The sequence below is a fragment of the Miniopterus schreibersii genome (assembly GCF_964146895.1).
Source record: "Miniopterus schreibersii genome assembly, chromosome: 21".
Taxonomy (NCBI): domain Eukaryota; kingdom Metazoa; phylum Chordata; class Mammalia; order Chiroptera; family Miniopteridae; genus Miniopterus; species Miniopterus schreibersii.
Window position 1 is genome coordinate 6517956 of NC_138123.1, and position 27647 is coordinate 6545602.

Consider the following 27647-nt stretch of genomic DNA (forward strand, 5'->3'; position numbering starts at 1 on the left):
TCAGTCCTCCCTCAGCCCCACCCCGTGGGGTTTCACACACCGCACCGCACACAGCAGGCGCTCAGAGCGTGCTCTTGTAAACTGTAGATGGCTGGAAGGCCAGGCCTTTATGCAGACTCCTGGACCCGCTGGCACAGGCTTCCAGCTGGGCCCCGCTGGGAGGACATGAGGCCTGTCTACACTCTGGGAAGGTAAAAATCCGGAGCTGGAGCAGGGCCACGTAGAGAGCTGGGGGTGTGGTGGGGAAGCTGGAGTCAGAGCATTACAGAGGCAAGAAGGACTGTGGGGGGTCATGGGGACCCTTGTGAAGGCTGTTCCAAGAAATCAAGTCTAGATAGCCCTTGGTGCCCAGGATGGTGGTGTGGCCAGTAGGCCAATAACCAGTGACCATGATGCCACCACTTGCTGCCTTGGGGAGTTGGTGTAGGCGGGAGCTCTGGCCTCGGAGGGCCCCGAGACTCTAAGGTGCTTCCATTCAAACCAGGAGGCAAGATCCTGCCACGGGTCGGATGGGAGAGAAAATAGGTCCTTGGCATGGTGCTATCATTGGAAGCGTGCAAATACTCCTGCAGTGTGCTTTACGAATTATGCCTTCAGGTGACATGTCATGATAATAAAAATAAACTAGTATTTTTCCAGCACTTTACAGCTCACAAATTCTTCTGTGTACGAATCAGTAGATCCCTCGCCCTGGGAGAGGGGGCTCCCCCGGGAACCAGCAAGGAAGAGCCCTCTAGCCTCGTGGCCGGCGAGGACCCGTGTGTCCCTCGCAGATTAACCAGGTCAGGTCTGACTTTCTTGTTGGCTGTTGTCATCACAGTGTGTCCTTGGGCATAGCCGAGCCGTTTTCAAGGGGGAGATCTGCAGATGTGAAACGTCGGTGCACTTTGGGGAACCTCGCCCGCTGCTGGCCCCTTACTCCTTTCACGGGTACCGTACCCAGCCTCCCGGAGCCTGGGATTTCAGTTTGTTCCTTCGAAGGCAAGTGTAAAATCAGCCCACGACACGCCGGCCCTGGTCTCCGGGGCCCACTCAGGCATCTGCAGGAGCCGAGGTCTTTAAAGTTCGGGCTCAGGAGCCTGTCACTTTCGCATCATGCTCCCGGGTGACAAATGGCGCTTTCCTTTCCCTCTTTTCCCCCCCTTATCTTCAGACTTGTTTCTTTTCTTTCTTTCTTTTTAAAAAATATATATCTTTATTGATTTCAGAGAGGAAGGGAGAGGGAGAGAGAGAGAGAAACATCAATGATGAGAGTCATGGATCGGCTGCCTCCTGCAGGCCCCCGACTGGGGATGGAGCCCTCAACCCAGGCCTGTGCCCTGATTGGGAATCGAACCCCGATCTCCTGGATCCTGGGTGAATGCCCAACAGTGGAGCCACGCCCAGCTGGGCGAGACTAGTTTCTAATGAAAAGATATGGCGGTTGGCAGCCTCCCTGAAGCTTTTGAGGGGGGCCCTGTACCGAGGTTGCTGAAATCCCGGGTAGGAAATGCCCCCTCCGTAGGCCCCCACGCAGGGTTTTCAACGTTTGTGCTGTCTGAGGCCTTTGCCCTTTGGGCCAGCGGGGTTTGCTCATCAAAGACGTCAGCCCCCCCAGGCCAAGCCTGGAGTTTACAGCCGCCGTCAGTGACTTGGGCGAGTGTAAAAATAGGCCAGCATCTTTTCCTCCCTCTCTTTTAAAGAAGTGTGTGTGTGTGTGTGTGTGTGTGTGTGTGTGTGTGTTCAATCATCCCATCAGTCAAAAACAGCTGGAGCCATTTCAGCTCACTTCTCCCCCCCCCAAAAGATTCACCCCAAGACTGCCTCAGATGGGGAAACACTTCGAGGAAAATTTTTTCCATGGACTAACGTTAAGTGCAATGAATGAGGGGGGAGCTCTTGGGGAGAAAGAATTCCTCAGTGTTCCCCGGGATGTCAGTTATGCCACGGGTGACACATATAAAGCAGGTGACAGATCCGCCACCTGTTCCCTCCACATCTAGGTTATTATGAGGAGTGAGCATTTCTTTCCATTACGAATCCATGTGGCTTAATGTTCCCAGCTGAAACTTGAAACAAGATGAAACACACACACACACAATTATTCTTTGAAAATACTGATGAAGTTTCCTGAAAACACATAAAGCCAGAAATCAGTTCAGCTATGAATAAATTAGCTGTGTGCCGAAAGGGATGGATTAGAGACCTCAACTTAAATGCTTTTTACTGACACAGCAAAGTAGCCAGCTCTGTGAAGACCGAGTTTTATCCTGTTCACATTTGGCTTCTGTCTCTTCCAGGTTCAAAAGTATCCTCGCGGCCTGGTCCATACCCATAAGCACAGCCATGGGCATTTGCACAGGGGGTTATGAGTTCGCCCCCTCCCCTCCCCAGCCCTCATCTGCTTCCCTGTGTTCCCTCCTGGTTCCTGGCAGCTCCTCCTCTGTCCAAGCCCATTTTCCACCCCATCACCAATCAGGATCCTCTCTTTATCCTGGGTCCTCAGCTCTCCCTTCAGGGCTAGGTCTTCTCTCCATGAGCACATCGACACCCTAAGGCTCTTTCATCTTAAAATGGAACAAAGCTTCTCTTAACTGCATCTCCCCCTGACTTTTCTGCCCTTCACAGCCAAGTCACTTGCTAGAAGTCTCCACTTGCGGTCTCTACTCTCTCACCCACCAGTCGTTCCCCAAACAAACACCATGTGGGTCCCTGACGCTGCTCTGAGCTCATCAGCGGCTCCACATGGCCAAAGCCAGCCCTACTCTTATGGGATTTCCATGTAGCATTTGACAATGATCATCTGTCCATCCATCCACCCATCCACTCACCCACCCATCCATTCATCCACCCACCTACCCAAAGTCCATTCACCCATCCATTCATCCACCCATCTACCCAAAGCCCACTCACCTATCCACCCACCCACCCATCCATCCACCCACCCATCACACAGTTATCTGATATGTCTATTTTTGAAACTGGCCTCCTGGCTTCTGTGCTATTGCTCTCTCCTGGTTCATCTCCACCTCTCCAGGCACCTCTCCTTGGTCCCCTCTCCCAGCATCTCTTCTTCCACTTGCTGTTTAAATATCAGTATGTTCCTGGGCTCTGCCCTTGACCCTGGGGCTGCTCACTCTCCACATTCTTCCACTCTTTGCCTCAACTTCTCCCTTGGTATTGATGATACCCAAAGCTCTGTCTCCAGTGTGGGTCTCTTCCCTAAGCTCCAGAAGTCCCCGGAGCCCTTCTTATCAGGGCCTCTGACTCTACACTGTCATCTTCACTCTGTGATCAATGAATGGCTCCAGATCCTGAGGGTCACCCTTGACTAGTTCCTCTCTTATTTGTTAACATCCCTTGCGGGCAAAACAGTAGAATCCCCTTAGCAGCTCCCTGTCCCTTCAGAGAAGGGGGCCCAGCACTCACCGTGAGAGTGTCAAGACTTCGTCCAGCTCTACCTCCAACCTGCCCACTCCGACCTGCCCCTTCTTACTGACCCCAGCTGTAGGCCCTTCGCTTTGAAAGAACAGTGACCAACATGTAATAACTGCCTACTGTCTACCAGGTGCTGAGATAAGTGCCTTAGAGGTGTCATCTCATTGAATCCTTACAAACCCTGTGAGTTCATTACTAACATTATCCCAGTTTCACAGATGGGAAAACTGAGGCCCAAAGTGGTTTCTGTCGGGCCTTCTGCGGGGCCTCCCAGCCTGCCGGGGCTCCTATACAGCTTTCGGCTGCCCAGGGCCTTCACTTCACAACCCCAGAGCAGTTGCCACCCCTCCTGTGCTCCCAGAACCCAGTCCAGGTCAGAGTCCTGGGCTCCTACTTGCTGGGGCCTCATTTCCTCTGCCCTCATCCCTTTCTGCCTGAGTTCCTAAAAAATTCTTTTAGAAGTCTGCTAACTGAAATCCTCCCCCCTCAGGTCCTATCTTTCCAACTCATTCGCCTCATGGCAGCAGAATTCTTTCTTCGAAATACTAATTTGGCCATGTTCCTTCTGGCTTAAAACACTTCAATGACACCTCTTTGTTCTTAGGACACAGTCTAAACTCTTGGCTTGGAATTGGCTTGGAACTGGTCATGTTGGTTTCTCTAACCTCTGTTCTCTTACCCCCCCCCCCAAGGCAGCCCCTGGTGCACAGCAGGTGTGTGTGCGGCAGCCCTGTCCAAGTCCAAGGTCGGCCTCTCTCACGTCCCTATCCTTCTTTTCTTTTCTTTTTTAAAATATTTTTTATTGATTTCAGAGAGAGGAAGGGAGAGAGATAGAAACATCAATGATGAGAGAGAGTCATTGACTGGCTGCCTCCTGCACACCCCCTGCTGGGGATCGAGCCCGAAACCCAGGCATGTGCCCTGACCTGGAGTCGAACCTCGATCTCCTGGATCATAGGTCGATGCTCAACCGCTGAGCCACGCCGGCCAGGCTGTTTCTTCCTTTAACACTCATTTCTTGCATGCGCCAGACAAGCCCTGCACTGACCGCTGAGAACACAGAGATGAAATAGGCACACTAGCAAAGAGCAGGAGCCCTGCTCTTATGGGTTTCCCAGCCAAGTAGGGAGCGTCAACCATCCAGGACAAATTTAATACAGTGTGGCACGTGTTACAATGACCTGCACACCCTCCTGGGTTAGATGTAGGCAGGCGCGGGGCTCCCCTCCAGGATACCTTCAGGCCCCCCAGCTGGAGGCTGGTGGGCACCCTGGACACATCTTTGGAACAGCCTCGGAAGCCAAGGTACAGATTCTGAATTTTATCCTAAATGTAATAAGGTCCCATTTAAAGGTTTTAAGTGGGAGGGTGACAGGGTTGGGTTGCAGTTGCTAAGGTCCTCTGGCTGCCGGGTCAAGGAGAGTCAAGAAGACAGGAGGAGTATCCCCTCGCAGCAAAGCCAAACCCTGGGTCTAGCTGGAGTCCACAGACAGCTTACAACACACGCAGGCCTGGGCGCCGCCATAGGGATCCCAGTGCACTTCGTCTGCCGAGTGACCTAGGCCACAGGAGTTCCACAAGCTCCCGGGTGATCCCCTGTCCAGCCGAGGTTGAGAACAGCTGAGTTAGATCAAGGGCTGTAATCCAGGTTCACACGGGAACCACCTGGGGAGCTTGGAAACAACGCCCAGGCCCCACCTCCTGATGCGGGGAACCAGCTGGGGGCCGGCGGAAGGGAGTTGCAAGTTTTTAGGAGGTCGCTCTGTCGGAGCTTGGGCGTGTCAGAGCTGCCCATTTTACCCTGTGTTTTAAAAAGCAGCTCAGGGATTCCCTTTTCAGGTTTCCAGAGGCATTGCCAGGACGTCCAAAGAGGTCAGATTCCCCGCAGGGAAAGGATCAGAGCGTCCAGACCAGAGGGACTGAGCCAGGGAAACCTCGACAGAGGGTGTAAACAGCGTAGCCTCACCTCTGTGCACCCACCAGGCGTTGGGGTGCATTTATTTAGTGTTAGAACTTTGCTGCTGCTTCACACACCTTTTAATTCTGGCGAGAAAAATCACCACCAGCAGCAAAATGCCCTATACCCGAAGCTCCAAGCAGTTCCACAACCTGTATAGCCAGTCGGGCGACAACTTGAGTCTTTCGATCAAAGGCCAGAGTGTTTTTTATGGGTGTCTCTGGGGACAGTGCTAGCTGGGGACTCCTGCCCCCGGCTCATTTGGGGACTTCAGCCTGAGCAAAGCTAGAGGTGGCGCCTTCACCGGCCAGCGACTCCCACACCAACTTTTCCTCCTTTGACCGCTAAGCCTGAAGGTCTTCCTAGGAGCACCACTGGTTAATCCTGGTCCCCTCTCCAGAAGGTTCTCTTGTTTCACAGGGACAACCACCCAGAAACACTGCTGAGTTATTCTTGCAAACCCCTCAGGGCTTGGCACAACCCCCAGGCCTGGGAGACGCTGGTCCCATAACACAGCTGCAGATGGGGAGCGAGCTGGGAGCCAATTAATGGTCAAGGTCATTGGAAAAACCATGAAAGCGGCCTCAAGTGTTAGGCCCTGAGGGCTACTTGAGCGGCAAACCCAGGTCAGGGCAGCCAAAAAGAAATGTCCCAGCCTCCACTCTGCCCAAGCACCTGCTTCCTGAGGGGGCTGAGGCCCTGATGAGACATGATGTCATTGGTTTTTATCACACGGCAGCTCGAGGAGACAGAAAAACAAGGCCTTGCAGAGGTAAAGTGGCCGAGCTAGGAAAAAGACCCAAATTTCCAGCCTGTTGGATCAGGTCCCCAAGACTGGGAAATAAAGCCACCTTGTCACACTCGCCTGGACGGTGGTGCCTTCAAGGACCCCAAGACCCTAAGCATATTCCTTCCATGGAATTGTCTGTAAAATTAAAATGTTTAATTTCTTAAAAGGTCTATCTAAATGGGAGGTATTGTGGCCATGGAGAAATAAAATATTTAATTGCTAAGTAAAACAGATTAAAGGTTCCTTTCATCTTAAGGAAAATAAAATGGACCAAAACATTACATATGTCGTTCACCTGTTGAAATAATGTAGTTTTTCTTGGTTGGTGGTTTAATTTTAAAACTTTGGCTAATTCTTTTTCTGCCAAGGGCAGAAGTTAACTCCGTTTTATGTACGCGTATATTGATTACTTATTTTTGTCATTATTAAAGTATTAATGAAATGCATGCGCAGAGTTAAACATTAAATCATTCCATTGACTCATAATGAAAGCTTACACTCCCCTCTCCCCCCCCCAGGCTCCTTCCATCTTTCTAGTCTCCCCCCCTTTCCCCCCCAGCACAATCACTTGTGTGTTTTCCTTTGGTTGGGGCTGAGAAAGAAGCACATTTAGACCAGAGGCCATTCCTAACAAAGATAGGTATTTGGGGGAGGATGTCCTATTAGCTCTTCATGAATCGGTCTTTTATTTATTCCTTTAATTAAAAATGTCTGGCCCTGGCCGGTGTGGCTCAGTGGTTAGAGTGTCTGCCCATCACCAAAGGGTCACAGGTTTGATTCCCAGTCAAGGGCACATAACTGGGCTGCAGGTTTGATCCCTGGCCCCAGTTGGGGTGTGTGTGTGAGGCAATCAATGGATGTGTCTCTCTCACATCAGTGTTTCTCTCTCTCTCCCTCCCTTCCACTCTCTAAAAATCAATGGGAAAAATATCCTTGGGTGCAGATTAACAACAACAAATCTGCCTCCCTCTTAAGAATTGTTTTCAATTGAAAAGTAATACCATACAGAAAAGCAAACACATTAATTGGTTCAGGTAAAATGTATTGTCACAATGTACACACGCCCAACGCTATCACCGTCCGTCCAGGTCAAGAAATGAAACACAACCAGCATGTCAGCAGCTCCTCCCCCGCAGTGCTCCCCACCTTTTGTCCCCAAAGTAACCGTTATCCTCATGATCGCTGTAGATGAGTTTTGCCTTTTGGAAATGTCTAAAAACGGAACCACTCAGTATGTAAAAGTTAGGCCTTGCTTCTTTGACTCAGCATTTTTGTGAGATTTACCCACGTGGTTTGCGTGTAATCATAATTGGTTAATGGCCATTTCTGCACAGGTTTCAATGACTTTAGTAATTATTTCTCCATGTTATGGTTGATGGGCACGTGTTTTGTTTCCAGTGTCGGCCACTCCCCATAACGCTGCCATAACCGTTTCTGTCTCCTGGTCCATGAGTGCGTGGGCTTCTGATGTGTATACACCTCGGAGCTGAACTGCAGTGTCATAGGGCTCTTGTGGACTCAACTTCAGCAGATAATGAAAGACTGTGTTTTAAAGTTTGGTTTTTGTTTTTTTGTTTTTAATATATCTTGATTGATTTCAGAGACAGGGAGGGAAAGGGAGAGAGAGAGATAGAAACATCAATGATGAGAGAGTCATTGATCGGCTGCCTCCTGCACGCCCCCAACCGGAAATCGAACCATGATCCCCTGGATCCTAGTCGATGCTCAACCACTGAGCCAGGCCCGGCTGGGCACATAGTTGAGTTTTAATTGCTCCCAACCTTGCTAATACTTGATACGGTCAGTCATTCTCCTTTTAGACATTCTGATGGGTGTATGGTATTATCACAATGTGGTTTTTATTTGCATTCCCCTGATGGCTAAAAGGGGTTGAATATTTTTTTTCATTGGCTTTTGGACACATGGGAAATTCTTAAGACTCTTGTCCATTTTTCTTTTATGTTGCTTTTCTTATCAGCTTGTAGTTTTTCATATTCTGGCGATGAGTCCTTTTCAGATACGTGTGTTATTTTTATGTGGTATGGCTCGGCTTGCCTTTTCATTCATTGACGGTCTTTCTGGAAGGGCTTGCTTTAAATGTGGTCATCTCTTCTGATTTCCTCCTCTTGGATCTTGGCCCTCTCACTGCCTTGTAGCTCTCCTATGCCGCTATTTATTTCCCAGCGCCTTTAAACAGATTTAAAAAAATAGTTTCACCAGCTTTTCTAGATTTTTCCAATGGAAGGATCGGGCAGAGCTCCCTCTGGCAATCACCGTTGATTTGTGCAGTTCTTTCTTCTGGCATTTCATATTTCTCAGTGTTACACTCAGAAAGCTATTTCTTGACTTAACATTCTAGACATTTCACATTGATTTTGTCTCGTGGTGGGTGAGCGTTTATCTACCTTACACTTGTACTTCATAGTCTCCTATCCTCCCGATAGTGTTATTTCATAATTTCAAACTTTCAGCCACGTTTACATTATATCGGGACTATGTAAAATATCAGTCCCTGTAGACTTAAGTGCTTGGCAAGAAATGTTCAGAGTCAGTTGCATTGGGATGATGTGTGGGATTCTCTCTGAAGTCTACAGCAGCCCCAAATAACAGTGTAGATTTTCCAGAATAGTCTCAATTTCAAATGCAGAGAGCCCTCACCATTCTCAGGCCGAGCTGCAGTGGTTCCTCCTACTTAGCAGTGAAGGCGAAGGGCCAGGCTCTGTGGGATCCATCAACTTACTGACTCGGAGTTGCTGTGGGGTGGGATCCGGGAGCAGCTGCTTAGCAAGTGGCATCTCGGCTGACCACCCGGTGCCCACATCCCAGCATGGCACTGCTGATCCTCCTTCTTGCCTTTCATGGGAGTCTCTTGGGAAGTGAGACTTGGAAAATGGGCTCAGAAAGAAATACAGCGGCTGGGGGTGGGACACAGAAGAAAGGGTCTTTCCTCGTGGAGCTTACAGTCCAGGAGGGCGGGCAGCCAGACAGGCTCACACTGTCAAAGGAGGCGGGGGCAGCGCTTGTTTTAAAAGACCGGCTAAGCCCTGGGCAGTCTGGGTCAGTGGTTAGAGCGTCGGCCTATGGACTGAACGTTCCCAGATTTGATTCTGGCCAAGGGCGTGTACCTCGGGTGCAGTGTCTCTCGAATCGATGTCTCTCTCTCTTTCTCTCCCACTTCCACTCTCTCTGAAAAGCAATAGAAAAAAGATCCTCAGATGGGGATTAAAAAAGAATAAAAATTAAAAATAAAATAAAAGAACAGCTAACTAAGAGTTTGCACAGAAGGGAGAGAGGACCTTGGGTTGGAGGCATCCCAGGAGGCTTGATGGGCTGGGTTCTGAAGGACAGGTAGGATAGATGTGCAGAGATGGGAGAACAATCCAGAAGGAAGGGTGGGATAGAAGAATAGGGTATGTGTGTGTGCTGTGCATGAACAGTGCCGATGGGCACAGCCATTGTTCAAATATAAAAATAAAACAGTAAGTGCAGGGCAAGCTCAGTCTCATGGATCAGAGTGGCCCAAAGAAACCAGGAGGAGGAGAGCTAGTGTGTGTGTGTGTGTGTGTGTGTGTGTGTGTGTGTCTTGGAGGAGTTAGGATTAGGGGCGCACAGTGAGGACAAGGCAGTGACATTCGGAATGCTGAGTCCCAGGCCTTTGTGTACCTCCTCAAACAGCAGCAGCTGACCCTGGGCTCTGCTGGACTCAGAAGAGGCTGGACATGAGGCCATGGGTGATGTTGGCGAATCTTCCTTGCTTTAAACTTTCTTAATACTTTCAGAAAAAAACCTTTCCATATTAAAATAAACACGAAAGCATGAAACAGAATGCAAAAATATGTATAGGTTTATTTTATGATTTAAAAAAAGACAACTTCAAAGAAATGTTGACTCCCTCCAAGACGTCCCTCAGTGTTGGCACCCTCCTGTGGCCACTGGGGCAACGAAGGCCAAGACCTGAGAAGCCCCGACATCCTTGGCCAGTTTAATGTTCACGGCAACTCTATGAGGTAGATACGATCATTCCAACAGCTGGAGAAACAGCTAGCGAGCAGCAGCAGCAGAACTCAAACCAGGATCTGTGTCCAAAGGCTAAGTTCTTTCCACGAGAGCCCGAGTGGTTGACAAATGATTAAAAAAAAAATGTGAGATAGGTTGAATCACGGCAGGTCTTGAACACCAGGCTGAAATGCAGGTTGCCTGCCACAAAGACTGTTCATGGCCCACTGGGTTCCATCTGCAGGAGCTGAAGGCAGACACGGGAAGAGTGCTGGGGCCACAGGAGGCCTAGATGCTCTTCTCTGGGGCCGGCTCTGTCTCCCTGAGACTGGGCGTGACCTTGACCCAGCAAGGGCACTGTTCCCAGGGTGGAAGCAGGAACCACGCCTCTCTTTCTGTTTGCTTTCTGCTTAGTGTTGTCCTGCCGAGTACAGGGGCTCGGAATCGATGGCCGGCCCCTCGTAGAACTCAATGCTGGGGAAAGGGTGTCTGTCATCTGCAACTTCCCTCAAGGTGTCCTTCTCACCACCCACAGCTGGGGAATATTTTGTAGTTGATACAACAGGAGGAACCGGTGTTATCGAGTCTGAAAGGAGATCGATGGAGAGTGGGGACCTCTGGGGGGCAGCTGCAATCTTTTGGATCTAGGACTTTCCATTTGGAAGCCAGTGAGACAAAACATCGCGTTGCTGTGCAAATCAAGAGCTTTATGGTTGTTGTTTTCCACAGTAGGGAAAATAAACTTTAAAAAGGACCCCCAGATGGAAACTCAGTGCAAAGACACAGCAAAGAGTCATCCGGGGCTTGGGATGGGTTGAAAAGTGCTCCTTTGGCTAGGAGGTGGTTGCTATAGTCTCCAGCGGAATGTCACCGTCCGCCTTCCTTTCCCTTCCTTTCTTTAGTATGTGTTGGGAGAGCTTATTAAGAAACCAGCCGACATCCTGGAGATCCTCGGGCCACCGCAGGTACGGCTGTTTCTGTACGAACCCCCTGATGGGCTCATGCTTCATGAGCTGGTACTGGGACAATGACCCGACCACCACCACGATGAGGGCGCCGCTGAGGTCGGCCAGGCTCCTGCTCTGCGCGCAGCTGAAGGCTTCCAGGCACCACCCGTCCCTGAGGAAGTGTCTGCTCACCAGGCAGACGGTCTTCCTGCTGCTCCACACGGCCTGGTGGATGTTGGCGATGACGTTGTCCCCCGGCATAAAGTCTCTCTCTTCAAAGCACAAGTTGAACCTGTTTCGGTCGCTGTACTGAGCGTCCAGGTGCCTGAGCAAAGCGTTCTGCACCCACTCGAAGTCCTTGCTGCTGAAGCACAAGTAGGCGTCGTATTTGTAGGTGTCCGGCTCTCTGGCCTTGGTCTGCTCCTTCAGCAGAAGTCTCTGGACTGTCTTGTAACAGAGGAAACAAGGCCCCCTGAACTTGGCGAACATGAGGGTGGCCACGAGGAACAGGGTCACAGTGACAGTGAACAAGACGAAGAGGGAAAACTTCAGGGACTTGAAACTCTCCTCCTCATCACAACCCTCCGTGGACAGAGAGTAGAGGGACGTCCCAAAGAGCGAGTCGGGGTACATGCAGTAAATGTCCGCAGGGGACCCCAAGATGGTGACGTTGGTTTGATTGAGCCACTTGATGAAAGTGCTAAGCTCACACTCACAGATGAACTTGTTGTGAGTTATGTCCACGAAACTAAGGGATGTGAACACATCAGGATCAGGAGCTAGGAGCTGGTTTCTGGACACATCCAGAACCTCTAAATTAGGAGGCAGGTCGCCAGGAGAAAGAGCTGTCAGCCTGTTGGAGTTGAGGCTGAGCCCCCTTAACGCAATCAGATAGCTAAACACTCCCGGGGGAAGGAAATTCAGGTAGTTATTATTCAAGTAGAGGATCCGGAGATGGGAAAGGCCCTTGAAAACGTCCCAACACGACCCGGTCTCCCAGGCAAGTTGCAACATGTTTTCTCCGAGGAAAAGCTGTTCTAAGCTGAGACTCTCTGAAGGGGCACGAGTTTGAGCACAAAGGGAAAATCGATTTTGATTTAAAATGAGAACCCGGAGCTGAGGGATCTGGAGAAGGAGGTAGAGATCATCCAGACTTTCCAGCCTGTTCTCTGATAACTGGATAAAGTTGGCTGTGAGTCCGACGTTTGACAAAGTCACCAGTTTATTGCCACCCATGAAGATAGTATCTATGCTTGGGATAAAATTAATTGTTTTCAGAGCATTATCCCGGAGGTCCAAAGTATGTAATCTTCTCAGGGATCTGAATGTTTTGTCCTGAATGACCCCAAGGTGGTTCTTTTGCAGATCAATATAGGCTACGTTGAGTAGTCCGTAGAAGCTGGAATCGTACAGTTCCCCTAGAAGGTTATATGACATATTGAGAACTTGGAGGTTGCTGAGCCCATAAAATGCCTCATCTGTAATCTTGTTTATCTTGTTGTGGGCAACATTCAGAAGCTTCAACTCCTTGAGGGTCTCAAAGAGTCGGGAGTTCAGGGAGAAGATAAATCCATGGGAAAGGTCCAGGCTTTTCAATGAACTTCTGGCCAGGCCTGTGAATGTGTCCCGGTCAGGATCTTTGATGTTTTGGAAGCCAAACCCAGAACCCATAACGTGGTAGGTAAGAACCAAAGAGGAAATCTGGCTGCCGTTGATGGCGTTGCTGAAGTTTCTTGTGATGTCTATGGTCCAGCCATTTTCAGAAACATCCAGGGTGTCTAGGACCATGTTTCTGAAAGGGTTCATGCACTTCGCCCAGTCCACCGAGACCCTGCTGTACAGGTTACTAGCAGCAAGCCTTAAAAGGGAAAGTCTTTTCCCTTGGAGGGGCTGGAGGTCATGCTCGCATACAATGGGTATTTGATTGAGGAAGAAGTCAATGGACTCCAAGGAATTTAATTCCCGGAATGAAGGGTGAAGGGTAAGGCTATGAATCTGATTCATGGACAGGTCCAGGCGAGACAAAGACTCTAAATTTCTGAAATATCCATCTTTTAACACAGCATCGGAGAGACCACAGGCAAAGAGTCTGAGTTCAAACAGATGGGGCAGCCCCTGAAAAGCATCTGGATGCAGGAAGTCTAAGTCACTTTTGCCCAAGTCCAAGATTCGAAGATTGGGCAGGTTCCTGAAGGCATCTTTGTCAATAGTCAAGGAGGTAAACTGAGTCCCAAGCTCCAGCAGCTGCAGCTTCTCCAGGAAGGGGAATGACGTGGCTGTGACGATCTCAATATAGTTGAAGCTCAGCAGGAGGCGCTCAGTGGAGTTGAGGACCTGGGGGACCTGAGTGAGGTTGCAGGAACGATACAAGGCTATCTGACCATCAGAGGAGCAGGAAGAAATTCCAAGCGCAGGACTGGCCATGAGCACCACTCCTAAGAGAAGGTCAAGGTGGTTTCCCATGATCCTATGGAGAAGAAGGGGGGATGAGAACATGGCTAAGACCCTTGGCACGTGGGTCTTTAGAACTTGGGGATCCTCTGAGCTTTAACGTAATGTGCCTGTTCTCTTAGACCCTTCGATCCTCTGGCGCCATGGCCACGGTTGTGGACAGAGGTTTTCTGGTGTAGACAGCACTGTCTTTCTATCACTTACATTACATTTTCTACATGCCACAGTGGTTCTTAACTGCTTTGAGGTCATGGACCCCTTCGAGGATCTGAGGATAGCTCTGACTCCTTGCCTTCCAAAAAATGCACTTTTGCATCACAAATCAAGTTTTGTACCCAATTTCAGGGGGCCCACTGACCTCCTGAAGCCTGCTCCTTTCAACCTCATGTTGAGAACTCTTAGTTTATATAGAAAAATCACTGTGTTTTATAGGCTACAACAGAGCTTGGAAAACTTCCTCTGTAATGGGCCAGATGATAAACACTTTAGGCTTTGCAATCCAAGTGTCATTGTTTGCAGACCTCTGTTCTAGAAGAAAAGAGAACAGAAACTTCGATTTCACAAATGAGGGTGTTAAGTGACTGTTGGGTAAACATGTTCTGACACTGAACTACCAGGATTTGTGGGAAAGAGCTAACTTGGCCCCCAAGTTGCTGACAGTTTTGCAGCCGCTGTTTTATCAGAATGGATTCCCATGTCCTGTAACCAGGCTGAAAAATCCCTGCAGAGACATGGGAGTGAGAACACCAGCTTGGAATAATAGTTCCGTGTTCTAATTTCACGCCTATCTTTTTATAGATGACTCAATGCTGGTCCCCAAATGCAGACACTCAACTAGGTGGCTTGACCTTGAACTTGTAAAAAGTGATGAAAGAGAGCCCCAAACCACATCCGTCCCAATACACTGAATTTTCAAGTCTATTATAGGAAAGCTAAAATTAAACAGTAAGGTAGGTAAGGCCAGCTGAACAGATTTTATTTTATTTATTTTTTATTGTTCAAAATATTACAGATGTCCCCTTTTCTCCCCATGGACCCCTTCCACCCTCCTCCCTAGGCCCTCGCCACACTATTGTCTGTGTCCTTGGGTTATGCATACGCAGATTTTAAAGACAATTATTTGGGCTTCTGTTGTATTACAAAGATAAATGAGCATTGACATAGGGCAGATCTAATCAACAGATGACAACGAGATGGCGTAGTTGTTTCAGACCTGAAGAAACCTCAGGAAGATGAGCATTCGAAAGGGGGGTCCATCCAGATGGCGAGAGAGCAGGTGGGGAGCAGGTATGCACATAGGAGCATCCAGGAGAGAAGACCAAGTGACCTAAAACCCTAAACCTTAAGTGGGTTGAGGCCAGAGGGAGCAGGAGGAGCGAGAGTGTGTGGAGTAAGGCCCGGAGGAAACCCGTCCAGCCTGGGCCGTTGCTCCTCCCGGAGTTCAGGCCGTAGGGAGCTGCAGTTGACCCCAGCAGAGGAGTGAGCCCTCCAGTGGTGTCCGGAATCCAGTTCTCAGAGAGTGGGCGCAGGAAGAAAAGAGCTGGGGAGCGAGGGCCGTGTGCTCATAGACCATTATTAACAAGGCGACAAGCAGCAGCAGCATGGCCTTATGCTGTGAGTTCAGCCATCAGGTGACATGGGTTCCTTCTGAAATATCACCAGGCGATGTAAAATTAATAAATCCACAGGCTTCTGGGGAAAAGGCTTCTAGAAACAACACTCAAAGCGTCAGTAGTTGCCCGGCCGGCGTGGCTCAGCGGTTGAGCATCGACCTAGGATCCAGGAGATTGCGGTTCAATTCCCCGTCAGGGCACATGCTCGGGTTGCGGGCTCGATCCCCAGCAGGGGGCGTGCGGGAGGCACCAGATCCATGACTCTCATCATTGATGTTTCTCTCTCTCCCTCTCCCTTCCTTTCTCTCTAAAATCAATAATAAAAACATATTTAAAAATAAGAATAAAACAAGGAGCCCTCCGACTCAGAGAGCTCACGATTCTCTTAGGGGAGGAGCTGGTAGGAAATGCAGAGGGCGGATGAGCGCTGGGTTTTTATTACGAAGGCCGCGCCGACGTGTATCCAGTGCTTTGAGGGGTAACGGAGCAGCAGTCAATGCAGCCTCAATCCTCCTGCCAAGCGCTGTTAATTAAGATAATGAGGCCAGGGGGAGAAGGGTCAGCCTCTCTTTCATCTGAGTTGAATGCATTTAGCTTTAATCCCAGCCATTAGTGGAGCAGGTTCCCTTTCTTGGCTTAATTGCCTAGTCGGCGTCGCTGCTCGCCTGAGCTGGGGTGAGTTATGGGCCTTGGTGTTGCCACAGGAAACGGGTACCCCTGCTCTCTGGGCACCCCGGTGAGCCTGCAAATCCCTCTGGCAGGAGCCGGGGCTGCTCCTGTGCTCATTTAACACTTGGTCCGTGACCAATAACACCAGTACTTTGCTCCTTTGTAGGACCCGGCCCTCTGAGAGGGCCCGCAAGGCTGCTCCTGGTAGGTGGCGGCCCACGTCTGGCAGGCGGCCCGGGCACTGGGCGTGGAGGACTCGCTGTCTGAGAAGAACACTCAATTCATTTCCAAATGGGTGCCTGGAAGAGTTTCTCCAAAGTTCATGTAGCAATAAAAGTCCTGGACTGGGTCCAAACGTGGGTGTGAGATGCACGTTCAGCTTTGGATAAAGGCACCAGGCCAGTGGACAAGGCGAACTCACCAATGTGTCCCCTAGATGCAGAATCCAGCTTCTCGTTGGAACCAGCCAGCACGTGAGCACCACGAAGCCCAAACGTTGCTAAGGCCACAGTTCTTCCAGCCCAGCGTCCTGCCTCCGACAATAGCTCCAATAAAACACGTGGGCGAGCGCCAACGGCTTCTGGGAGTGGCCCTGTCCTCCTTCGCCCTTATCTGGACACACCTTAAAATATCCTTTGGGGCATCTGTAGCTTCCTCCCCACTGGAAGGAGCCTTAAGCACGACATCAATGCTGTTGGTGACCAATTCTGCGAAGTTGACCTCAGGATATGGCCAGCATCGGTTCCCCCTCCCTTCCAACTGTCAGCCTTTGCTCAGCTTCCTGGCCCCCCCACCTCTTGCTGGGCCAGTGCAGCGACTTCCCAGCTGATCTGACCCGGTAAGTCTCACCCAGACACAAGCATCTCACTCAGCTGACCAAGGGGGCTCGTAGGGCAACGCCCTGATCAGAAGCCTTTGCTGGCTCCTTGTGCCCACGGAAGTCAGACTGTTCAGGGTGTGAGTTCAGGGTCCTCCCCATGGACTAGACTCGATCCTGGAACAGTTCATTAGAGCGGGCCCTTAGCACTCGACCCCTCTCTTTTTGCAGAGGGTGAAAGTCAAGCCAACCTACCCTCCTGGCTGCGTCTATATATTCTTGCTCTGTGCTCCAGGGATAGCTTGCTTTCTCTGAACTAGGCGTCCATCCGATTTCTCTGCTTAGGCTGGGCCCTGAGCTTGAATGCTTGTATTTGTCTCATCTGCTTATCCAATTCCAACGGACCCTTCCAAGGGGCTGGCTTTCCCATGAAATAGTTTTCATATTCCTACAGCATACTTTATCTCCCTCTCTCAATGTTCTGTTTACAGCTCCATGATAGCATTTTCATTATATTATGCCTCACTCCCCCTAGACTCTAAATTTCTTGATGACAAGGACCCTGAAGTACATAGCACAACTTAAGCACCCCAGTAGTATTTTCCCCATGAATCGTTTTTATAATAATTTTATTTATTTTTAAAATTTATTATTATTTTTTTATTGATTTCAGAGAGAGGAAAAGAGAGACAGAAACATTACTGATGGGAGTCATCGATTGGCTGCCTCCTGCATACCCCTTACTGGGGACCAAGCCTGAGACGGGAATCGAACCGTGACCTCCTGGTTCATAGGTCGACACTCAACCGCTGAGCCAGGTGTACAACACAGTGATTCCACATTTACCTCCCTTCAGCGTGAGCACCACAGCAAGTCTAGTAACCGTCAGACACCATACATGTTATTAAAATATTATTGACTCTATTCCCTATGCTGCACTTTATATCCCCGTAACTTATTTTATAACTGGAAGTTTGTACTTCTTTCCCCACTAATACTTTAAGAAGATTTATTTTCATCAAGAGTACTTACCTCCCAGTCCTGACACCAGGAGCTGCCAATATGTTCTTCTTAGTCTAGGGAACAGGCCCCTGGTAGTTTAAGGACTTCAGTTCCTGAGACGATAGGAACTTCCACAGTGAGGATGGTGGCCAGTGTTTGCCAGGGAATGAGTAGGAAGGGCTTTTGTTTTCCTAAGGAAGCACAGGAAATCTAATTAAGAGGGAGAATCAAAACATTACATGTTTTTCTATGCCCCACAGCAGTGTTCTTTATAGAAGAATTTAAAACCCTAGGTGTGTCTCCGATTGAACAGAATTTTAATTGGCAGAGATCAAGGTCATTTTGTCACTCAAGGCCTGTGGAACCTCAGAGCTGAAGGGATCTGGAGAAATTCCAAGCCCAGCCTCTGGTTCAGGAGGTGGGTGTCTAAGCCAGTCGCTCAGATGGGTGACTTTCTTCCCTGTACCTCCAGGAAGGGGAACTACACTTTCATAATGCCATCTATTTTTGTTAAATCACCGTGGTGGTGAAAGAGTGTCTCCTTGGACCTAGAAGTCCCTTTCATGACAATTCTGGGGTCATTTAGTTTCTGGGAACTCAAGCACAGGGAGGGGACAACCCACTGTCTACAGTGAGCAGACAACTTGCAGGTTTCTAGGGAAGAAACAGCTACGATCACCATCAGAGGGTGACATTTCTAGGAATGAAGCACGCCCAAGAGGCACATGATCACTTTTGAGAAGGGGGCTTTACCAAGACAGTCCCCTCCAGTTCTTCTCAGCCCTGAAGGGTGAAGGACTAATGCTACTCAAAGGGGATGCATCTGAGGCTTCCGAGGAGGGGGGGGCTGGACAGGTCATATCGTTTTACTTGGAGCTATGGAAAAAGGAGAGCTTGGGGGCAATTTTTCTGGTTCCAGGAGATGCACGTCTCCTGGAGGCCAGCAAGGGGTACACCAAAGGTGAGGACCAAGGGGAGGAGCCTGCAGGAGAGGCTGAGCTTGGGGGTATGCAGGTCGAGAGCTGCTCTAAGCTGAGCTCCAGGGGGAAGCTGGTCTTGCTGGCTTACATTTTGAGGGCACACAAGTGCTCCTGGCAGGCCGGCCATTCCTAAGGAGCACAGGGAGAGAAAGTCATTACTGAATTTCAAACCAGGGCTGTGATGTCTCTTCCTCCTGAGCATGCACCTTAGAGGGGATCATCCGCCCCTACCCCATGCACCCTTTGAGGTTCTCTGTCTGTTTTGCAGTGCACACAATTTTGATTTTTTTGGAAGGATCAAAGTGACACTAAATTTGTAGCTGGCTTCAGATTCTAGCTCCACACTCTAATAGACATGTGACCTTGAGCAAGTTCGTAACCTCTGTGAGCATTGGTTTAATCACCTGTACAATGGCAACGATAACAGTTTCTACTCCCCCCCAGGGAGCACCCACATGGGCTTTGGGACTGATGTTTTTAGTGCCTGAACCAGAGAATCGGTTATTGATGCATAATCCTCTATTATTTCTTGCTCGCTTAAGTAGAGAGACATCATTTCTGCAACGGCATCTCACCAGAAACATAATCCTTTTAGAAACCACTGAAGGGGAACAGCGAGAGACGGAAATGGGATTTCTCAAGGCACTGGGGTGAGCGGGTGTTTCTCTTGTCTGCACTCATGGGAAATTCCGTGAAAGCTTCCCCAATTGTCTACAATATTTTCAGGTGGTTGTCCTCCTCAAACCACAAAACACCAAAAACAACTGCCAGAGACACTGATATTCTAAAGACAGGATGTTGAAAACCCAACTGGCTTAGATACATTATAAACTCATAACAAACATGCAATTTTAAAGCATCTGATGCAAAGAAATAATTCCATCCAACAGATTATTAAAAACTAACAACTAACTGGCCGGCATGGCTCAGTGATTGAGCATCACCTAGGATTCAGGAGACTGAGGTTCGATTCCCGGTCAGGGCACAGGCCCGGGTTGCAGGCCCAGTAGGGCGTGTGCAGAAAGCAGCAGATCAATGACTCTCATCATTGATTGTCTCTCTCTCCCCCTCTCCCTCCTTCTCTCCGAAATCAGTAAAGATATATTTAAAACAAATAAACCAAAAAAAACACACCTAACAACTAGCATGACACATTTAAAATCCTTGGGGGAAGAGAGCTGACCAAGGAATTGCACATCTCACCCTGTCTTCAGGTTCAGGCAACGCCCGTATTCTCAGTTAGAGGATTAACGGCTCAGGCTCTGATAGCCTCCCCCGAATGCAACTCAGCTAATGCTGGCATGCTGATGGGCAAAGGAAATTGCCAGGAAATGTGGGCAAGTGCAAGGCAGGAGCCCGAGCAGATGAGAGCCGGGAGTGCCATATTGCATCCCTTGAAAGTGATGACACAGACAATCTGCTAAGAGCAGCAAAAATCAGTTGGATTGTGATGCAAATTGGAAGCAGTTGGGTGGGTGGGGGCACTGGGAAGAAAAACCTTATTAAACTGTGATCTGTTAGACACAGAGAATGGAAACAGGAGAAGAGATTATAAAACACAGGAGAGCTGTCCTGGGCCGGATCTGGAGTCTCTGCTGGGCTAGTAAAGGCACAAAGAGAAACCTGCCCAGATGGGTAAAATCAAGTCTGCTCTGTAGCTGATGGAGACACCCCTGGTGCCGGGAGAAGGAGGGGAGAGAGCGGAGTCTGGCCAGCAGGGGTGATCCAGGGTCTCCAAGCCTGCTAGATGCCGAGGAGGGAAGAGAATTTTATTGGCTACACCCAGGGACCCTGAGCAGAGCCAGGGGAGGGTGGGAACCACACCCCTGCCTTGTGCACTGGTTCCTGCCTTGTGCCCAGTTTCCTGGGCCCCCAGGGAAGCTCATGGAGCGTGGAATCTGCCCTGGGCAGGCTGCCCAGGGTGGCTGAGCTCCCTTCTGAGTGGGGGTGGAGGCAGCCAGAGACTTGGCTCTGACTCCCCGTGGGTGGTAACTCCCCAGATTCGGGAAATTATGGCAAAGGCACTGGGCTGGGGGAGGGGAGGCCTGGGTTCCAGTCCTCCGCCATCATCTGGGTGCCTTGGCAAGTCTGGTTCCCTTGCCCTGTTACTGTGTGTATATAACGGCAAGTGTGAGCTAGAAGCATTTTCGTATCCCTGTGGACTCTAAAATGATCTCAGGAGGCTTGCTAAGCGTCGTGACGGCAATCACAGGCCAGGGCACACTCCTCCTAGGCATGAGATATTCACCCTCTCTTTGGGCAAATGTGTGAGTCCAAGTTATAGAGGATCTTGAAAATGTCTAGTAGAAAATAATGAATGTACCAATAGAATAAATAAATAAAATGGATCCATATATAAGTAGAAAATCTCCCCACCCGAGGCTTTCTCTCAGAGGGGATTGCTTTGGGGGCTAGATAATACTTTGAGAGTAGAAAATTCCCCCCGCCTTTCCTTGCCTCCCCACCTCCACATCTCCCGCAGTCTCCCCGTGTCATTGCCCCAGGCCAGGTACGTGGCAGGACTATGCCCAGAATTAGCCTGTAGGTTCTTCTGGCCTTAGGTCAAGGGCTCAGAGGCTTTTCCAGGAGATACAGAGAGGAGGGGGCCGGAGGGGAGACACAGAGAGGCTGGGAAGACATAGAAAGTGAAATCAGTTCTGTGGGTCTCAGGAGGGCAGGGCTCTGGTGAGACCTCAGAGTTTGGCTCTGTGGTCCAGAAGCCGCGGAGGCCGGCAAGTAGGGACTAGAGCGTGCTCAGGGTCACCTGTCTGGACCAGCCTGGTGACCAGAAGCCCCCCCCCCCCAGGTCTTGACAATGCATAACATCCAGACGCTGGGAGACACAGTGCGGTGGCTCCCACTCCTACCAACCAGCCCGATGAGACAGAGGCTTCAGGCTAATATTAGGTTAATATAAACTAGTATTAAATGTCTAGCAACGAAAAGGAGAGGTGGTATTTCTTGCACGCCTGATCATGTTAGAGATTCAGACTCTCTGCCCTTTCATCTTGCGTGATGGGAAGGGAAATAAAACGAGCCTTGGAACTACAAATGGGGTTCCTCGACTTAGGAGGGGGCTACATCCCGGGAAACCCATGGTTAAGTCAAAAATGCATTTAATACGCCCAACCTATCAAACACCCTAGCTTAGCCCAGCCCACCTTAAATGTGCTCAGGACACTTACAGTTGGGCAACATCACCAAACACAAAGCCTATTAGATAATAAAGTATTGAATAGCTTGTGCCATTTATTTTTTATTTTATTTTATTTTTAAAAAATATATCTTTATTGATTTCAGAGATAGGAAAGGAGAGGGAGAGAGAGAGATAGAAACATCAATGATGAGAGAGTCACTGATTGAGCCCGCAACCCGGGCCTGTGCCCTGACTGGGAATCGAACCCTGATCGCCTGGATCCTAGGTCCACGCTCAACGGCTGAGCCACGCCCGGCCGGGCTCTTGTGCCATTTATTGACCACTGAACTGAGAGTGGAAAACAGAACGATTGTCTACACCATGGTAAAGCTGAAAAATCCTAAGTCGGAGACCATGTGTGTCTAGAACCGGTTATGTCCCTGACCGCGATGAGCAGGAAGCTCAGGTCACAGAAACTCAGGGCTGAAAGTGGTTTAGTTCCCGCCTTTATTATGACTCTGAGGTTGAAGGCTGGCTCGCTTCCCGTGTACAAAACAGAGGGGTTTGAATGACATGAGACACGCAGCTCTGATTTTTGGGTCCCTTGCAATACTTTGCACATAGATTATTATTTGACCAGTAAGTTCCTTATTGACTGTGAAAGCCCATCTAACCCACAGTGAAGCTGGGGCCAGATAGATCACTGGTTTGGTGGCCTTGGACAGGTCAAGCTGTAAGCAGTCCCAGGACAAAGAATCGTGTACTGGCGTCAGGAACATGAACATTAATCTAAGGCGTGAACTTGCTTTTTGTCGCCTGAAAAATGAGAATGACAATACCCACTCACAGGTACTCAGAACAGCGTCTGGCTCAGAGTAAACGCTATTGACGTGTTTGCTGTAATTATGGTGTCATTCATCTGTGCGCAGTAAAGGGGGGATCGTCTGGCCAGCAGCAGCTCGGAGGAAAGTCAAGTTTTGGGGGGGGTGGTGAGACAAGTTTACCAAGGGCCAGGGAGGTGAGAGCCAATCATTTCAGCATTGCAACATCCTAGCGTTGGGTTTAGCAAGACCTCAACTTTGGAGCTTACCCAAAAGGAAAGTTCTCTGGAACATTGGCAGGGGGAGGGGAGAGAGGGGAGGGAAGTTTACATGAAAAACAACCGATGTCGAAAGGGGCATTTGTCCAAATCCCTTAGCATAAAATGGGCTCCTTCTCTGCTCCATCCCACTGTGCTCAGAGCTCTGTTGTCTTCCCTTGACACTACCAGTCCTCCCTCCTTGCTGAGAGATAATCTATCCTTTCTTTCATCGCCAAATTCCTCAGATATGAAGTCAAAATTCTCCACCCAGTGTTCCCACTCTCCATTAACCACCCTATGAGATCCAGCTCTTCTACTCTCTTGAGGGTCACCTCCTTTTGGCCTACTCTTGCCTGAGCCTCCCTCCCTGTTTTTTTAGTATGGAAAGCTTTTGCCCCCCCCCCCTTTTTTTTTTTTTACTCTCATCCAAGGATATGTTTTTATTGATTTTTTTTTAGAGAGAGAGGACGTGGGGGAGAGAAAGAGAGAGAAACATGGATATGAGAGAGAGAAACATCAATCGGTTGCTTCCCATACATGCCCCAAGCAGGGATCAAACCAGCAGCTTAGGCATGTGACCTGACCGGGAATAGAACCCCAAACCTTTTGGTGCACAGGATGACGCTCCAACCAACTGAACCACCCAGCCAGGGCTGGCCACCTATTTCTTCTTGAAATATCTCTTCCCCTGGTGTCCCTGATTTTCTTCCTGTCTTTCTGTCATTCTGTTTCCCACCAGTTCCTTTCCTTCCCCTACCCCCCAGCTTGTCTGTTCTCCCCAAGACCTTGACCTTGCCTTAGGCTTCTTCCCTCCAGTGGACACATTTGCTTTCACAAGTTGAACCCTCCCCACTGTGCTCCCCAAATCTCCCTCTGGCTCTGGCCTCACCGGTACTCAAAGTATGTGGATATTTCAGCTGCTTAAAGGGCATCCTCATTTCGACGTTCTTTTATAACTTCAGATTCAATATGCCCCCCAGGTGACTTAATAATATTTAGAATTTTGGAAATCTAATAAAAAACAGAAACATTTTTGCACGGCAATCAGGAGTGGACCTCTCCCTTGGCCAGGGACCCAACTCGTGTGCGACATGACCTCCACCTGCCTCACAGGTCATAAACCAGACTTCCCCTTACTCTCTATAACTAATCACTAAATCCCACCTTTCTCCCTTCCAAACGTCTCCAGAGTTGTTACTCCTCTTACATCTCATCACCTTGGGTCAGTCTTCCGTCTAATATGTGCATGCTGGGCACTCTCTCGGGAAAGATGTTAGCCAATGGCTTTCCTAAGGAAACACCAATCACTGCCTCTGGGGAGCTAAGTCACGAGCAGGGAGGTGGCCACAAGGGGGCGTGATGCTGCTAGAGGATGTGCTCCTGTGCGGTGGAGAGGGACCCCCACTCCTGGGGATAGAGACACTGAGTCCCCAGCATCGGAAGCAGCCAGAGGCAGCAGTGGGCACTCCTGGCAGAGGCTGCCCACAGCACGGTCAAGGGAGAGGAGGGAGCCGAGGCCCAGGGGTGCCCAGAAGGCAGAAGTGAGAGTTCAAGGTGGGAGCTGGTAGAAACTGAGGCCGGAGAGGAAACCCAGGGGCCCAATCAAGAAGGACCTCACATCCCACTCTGAGGACAGTGGGGCTGCTAAGGGTTTGAGTTCTGCCACTGTGTTAAACTCAGGTTCCTTAGGGCCTCTGGGATTTACCTCTCCCAAATTTATCTAATCTTAAATTCCCAATAATAACGCATAACCCACGCCTTCTGCTCCAAGTGGGTGAGGTGCTTCACTGGGCCCTAAATATGGCTGAGCCCAGCCAGTGTGGCTCAGCAGTTGGGCATCGACCTAGGATCCAGGAGATTGAGGTTTGATTCCAGGTCAGGGCACATGCCCAGGTTGTGGGCTCGATCGCCAGCAGGCAGCTGATCTATATTGATGCATCGATGTTTCTCTCTCTCTCTCTCCCTCTCCCTTCCTCTCTCTCTAAAAATCAATAAAAACATATTTTTTTTAAAAAAGAGAGAGAGAGAAGCATGCAAAAAAGACCGGGTCAGAACCTAGCTGAGGTCAGTGTAGCAGGGGACATAAGAGAGCCACAGGAGACAGAGCTGGAGAGGGAGGCAGGGAAATGGGGCTGGATCTGGTGGGCACTGAGTTCCCCGCTTGTTCTGAGCTTCATATTAGCCTCTGGCTTCCTTCCCTCCTCCTGACCCTGTCCCTGCCTGTGGTTTCTGGATGCCACTTAAGCCGAGTGGCTCCAGAAGCCCTCGCTGCCTCTCCAGCCCTTGCGAGCTGTCTTCAAAGCAGCAGGCGGTACCCCATAGTTTCACACTTAATGGCATTATTGTTTCGCAGGCACTGGGTTTGTCTCCCCACTTAAACCTGGAAGCTTCTGAAGGGCAGGAGTTTGAGTTGGTCCCATACGGCAGAGCACACTTGGCCTACACAGTGAGGGGGGGGGGCTGCAAAACCAGGGCTGGGCATCCCTGAAACTTGAGGCCTGATTTGGATCTGCCTTCTGCATTTTTTCCCCCACAAAACTAAGAGTGGAACAGACGCATCTGGATTCAGTAAACGTACATTTCAGTGTTTTCTCGCTGTCGGAGTCTAGAAGCACACAGAGACAAACAGACAGGCCTGTTTTAATTTCCACACTCAGCAAAGCCAGCTTCCCTATGCAGGGATCTCTGAGGCTGGACACGAGTTCCTCAGACATCTTCCCTCCAAACTAACCAGAAGCCTGGCGGGGCTGGCTCTGCATTCAGACAGAGGAATCTGAAAGCTCCCTGCTTTGCTCAGAGCTATAATGCCCAGGGGATGATCCTGTGACATTGCTTAGGATGGGAAGACCAGGTCTGCTCACATGCATACTGATCCTTAAAAGACGCTTGGTTATGACTTCAGCCTGGGCCCCTCCTAAGGGACCCCCTGGGGCCTCCCCACAACCCCACAGCTGAAGGTTTAGTATCTAGCACCAGACCTTCTCTCAGGGGTCAGCCCCAGGGCTTCCTGGCACCAGGGAGGTCACTGGCCACTGTCTTCTGTCCACAAGAGCAAGGGTGACACAGGCCAGGGAATCTAAGATGCCCTAGGCAGACTTGTCAAAGCTCAGACTGGCTGAATAAATGCAGGGAAACCTGACTATACCCCGCATATTTGTCTAGGGCCTGGCGGCTCCCCAGGGCATCCAAACATCACCACCAATGCCCTCTTCCAGGCCCCGAGGGAGAGGACCGCATCCCAGAGGCACTTAATATCCAAACAGGACATGGTATTGACCGGATCATTGCTCAGCAACGGTATCTACCTGGAGGACATTGAGTGCCCTGAGCAGCTGTGTGTGGGTCACCGTGCTGGATGGGTGTGTTCCAACCGTAGGTGACCACATAGCTCACCCACCGCGAGGAGAAAGCCCGGCCATCAATTCCCACCCGTCCGTGAGGCCTCGGCCGCCTTGCTGGGACAGCGCTGCTCCCTCACGCCCGCGACGATCAGCAAACCAACCCTCACCCCTTAGAAAAGGCCATCCCAACTGTGGCTTTCCAGGGGCACCCCGACTGCAGTCTTCATTGATTTTTTTTTAAAAATTAAATACAAAGGCCAACCCTGCTGACCTGGCGCCTCCCCAGTTGCTCTACCTGTGCTGTGGGGTGGCCGGGTTCAAGGCCTTTGGCTGAACAGCTCAGGCGCTTGCTGGGATGTCCAGGGCCCTGCTGGAGGGGGCTGTCCCCTTCTTCCAAGAAAAGCAGTGACACCAGCCGCCCCTCCCAGTTTGGGGACAAAATGAAACCGGTGAAGTCTGATAAGATTGTTCGAAGGTTGAGGAAGCAGGGAGTCTCTCAGGGCCGTGTTTCCTCGTGTCCCGCCTGCCGGGCACACGGTGGCCACATTCTCCCGCTGCGCCCTCCCCGGCCAAGGGACTCCCCACACCTCCAAGGCGCCCCCGGGGGCCTGGGACAGAGGGCGCGCTCCAGAGACGGGGCGCCCAGCGCGGGGGTGGGAGCTGGAAGGAGCCCAGGAAAGAGCCCCGGGAGGGAAAGAGACGCCCCGATGGCAGCCGGGTCCCCACCCTGTGCCCTCCGGGGGCGCGGGCGCTCGCCTGTCCGGGTCCTTGCAGGGCGCTCACCTGGGGAGGTCGCCCCGCGCCGCCGCCGCCTGCGCTCGCTCCTCCCCGAGGCCACCGCGCGCGGCAGGTCCGGGCTGGGGACGGCCCGAGGACAGGCCCCGCCCACCCGCGCAGGCCCCGCCCACCCGCGCAGGCCCCGCCCCGCCGCCCAGGTAGCCCCCTCTAGCCCTGGGGCAACTGGGGCGACCTCCTGCTCCAACCCTGGGGCGCCTCGGGCGCGCCACGGAGAAACCGCGACCGCGGGGACCGCCGGGCAAAGGGCCAAGAGCGAATGCGGGGACCCCAGGGCTTAGGGGGCAGGGGGCTGGGGCGCGCGAGCTGGGCGCACGGGGCAGGCGCCCTGGATCCGAGGGCATCGCCCCTGCCCCCCTCCCCCACCGGACGGAGGGGGTGCCGGGGCCCAGGACTTGGGGGAACTGTTCCGGGGCGCAGCCAGACGCTGGCAGAGGAGGGGTTGGATGATTTGAGGAAGCGGCCCTGCGTGTGGAGGGGAAACCCAAGAGCAAACCCTTCTGCCCCGTGGCCGCGGTGTTCCTTCGGGCCCCCCTGCCCTTTTCTTCTTTCCTGTCTGCCCGTCAGCTGCTGGGGTTCGGAGGGAAAGGGACCTGGCTCCCCAGAAGGCCGGAGCAAGCAAAGGGTTAAAGAGAGGCGACTCTAGGAGGGAGCG

The 27647-nt window shown here is 50.8% G+C and overlaps 1 protein-coding gene across 2 annotated transcripts; it reads right to left on the bottom strand.

Annotated features, from left to right (window-relative positions):
- Positions 1-9991: 9991 nt before the first annotated feature.
- TLR5 (toll like receptor 5) lies at positions 9992-27059 on the bottom strand. 2 transcript variants are annotated; one of them, XM_081124210.1, is made up of 4 exons: positions 26981-27059; positions 17690-17850; positions 13917-14086; positions 9998-13574 (listed from the first exon to the last, which is right to left on the bottom strand). In XM_081124210.1, the coding sequence occupies exons 3-4, from the start codon at positions 13943-13945 to the stop codon at positions 10994-10996; spliced, it is 2610 nt and encodes an 869-aa protein (XP_080980336.1). In that variant the 5' UTR covers positions 13946-14086; positions 17690-17850; positions 26981-27059; the 3' UTR covers positions 9998-10993. The 2 variants fall into 2 exon arrangements, with proteins under 2 accessions (XP_080980337.1, XP_080980336.1); XM_081124211.1 differs by lacking the exon at positions 13917-14086 and having other exon boundaries at positions 9992-13574.
- Between the last annotated feature and the right edge of the window lie 588 nt (positions 27060-27647).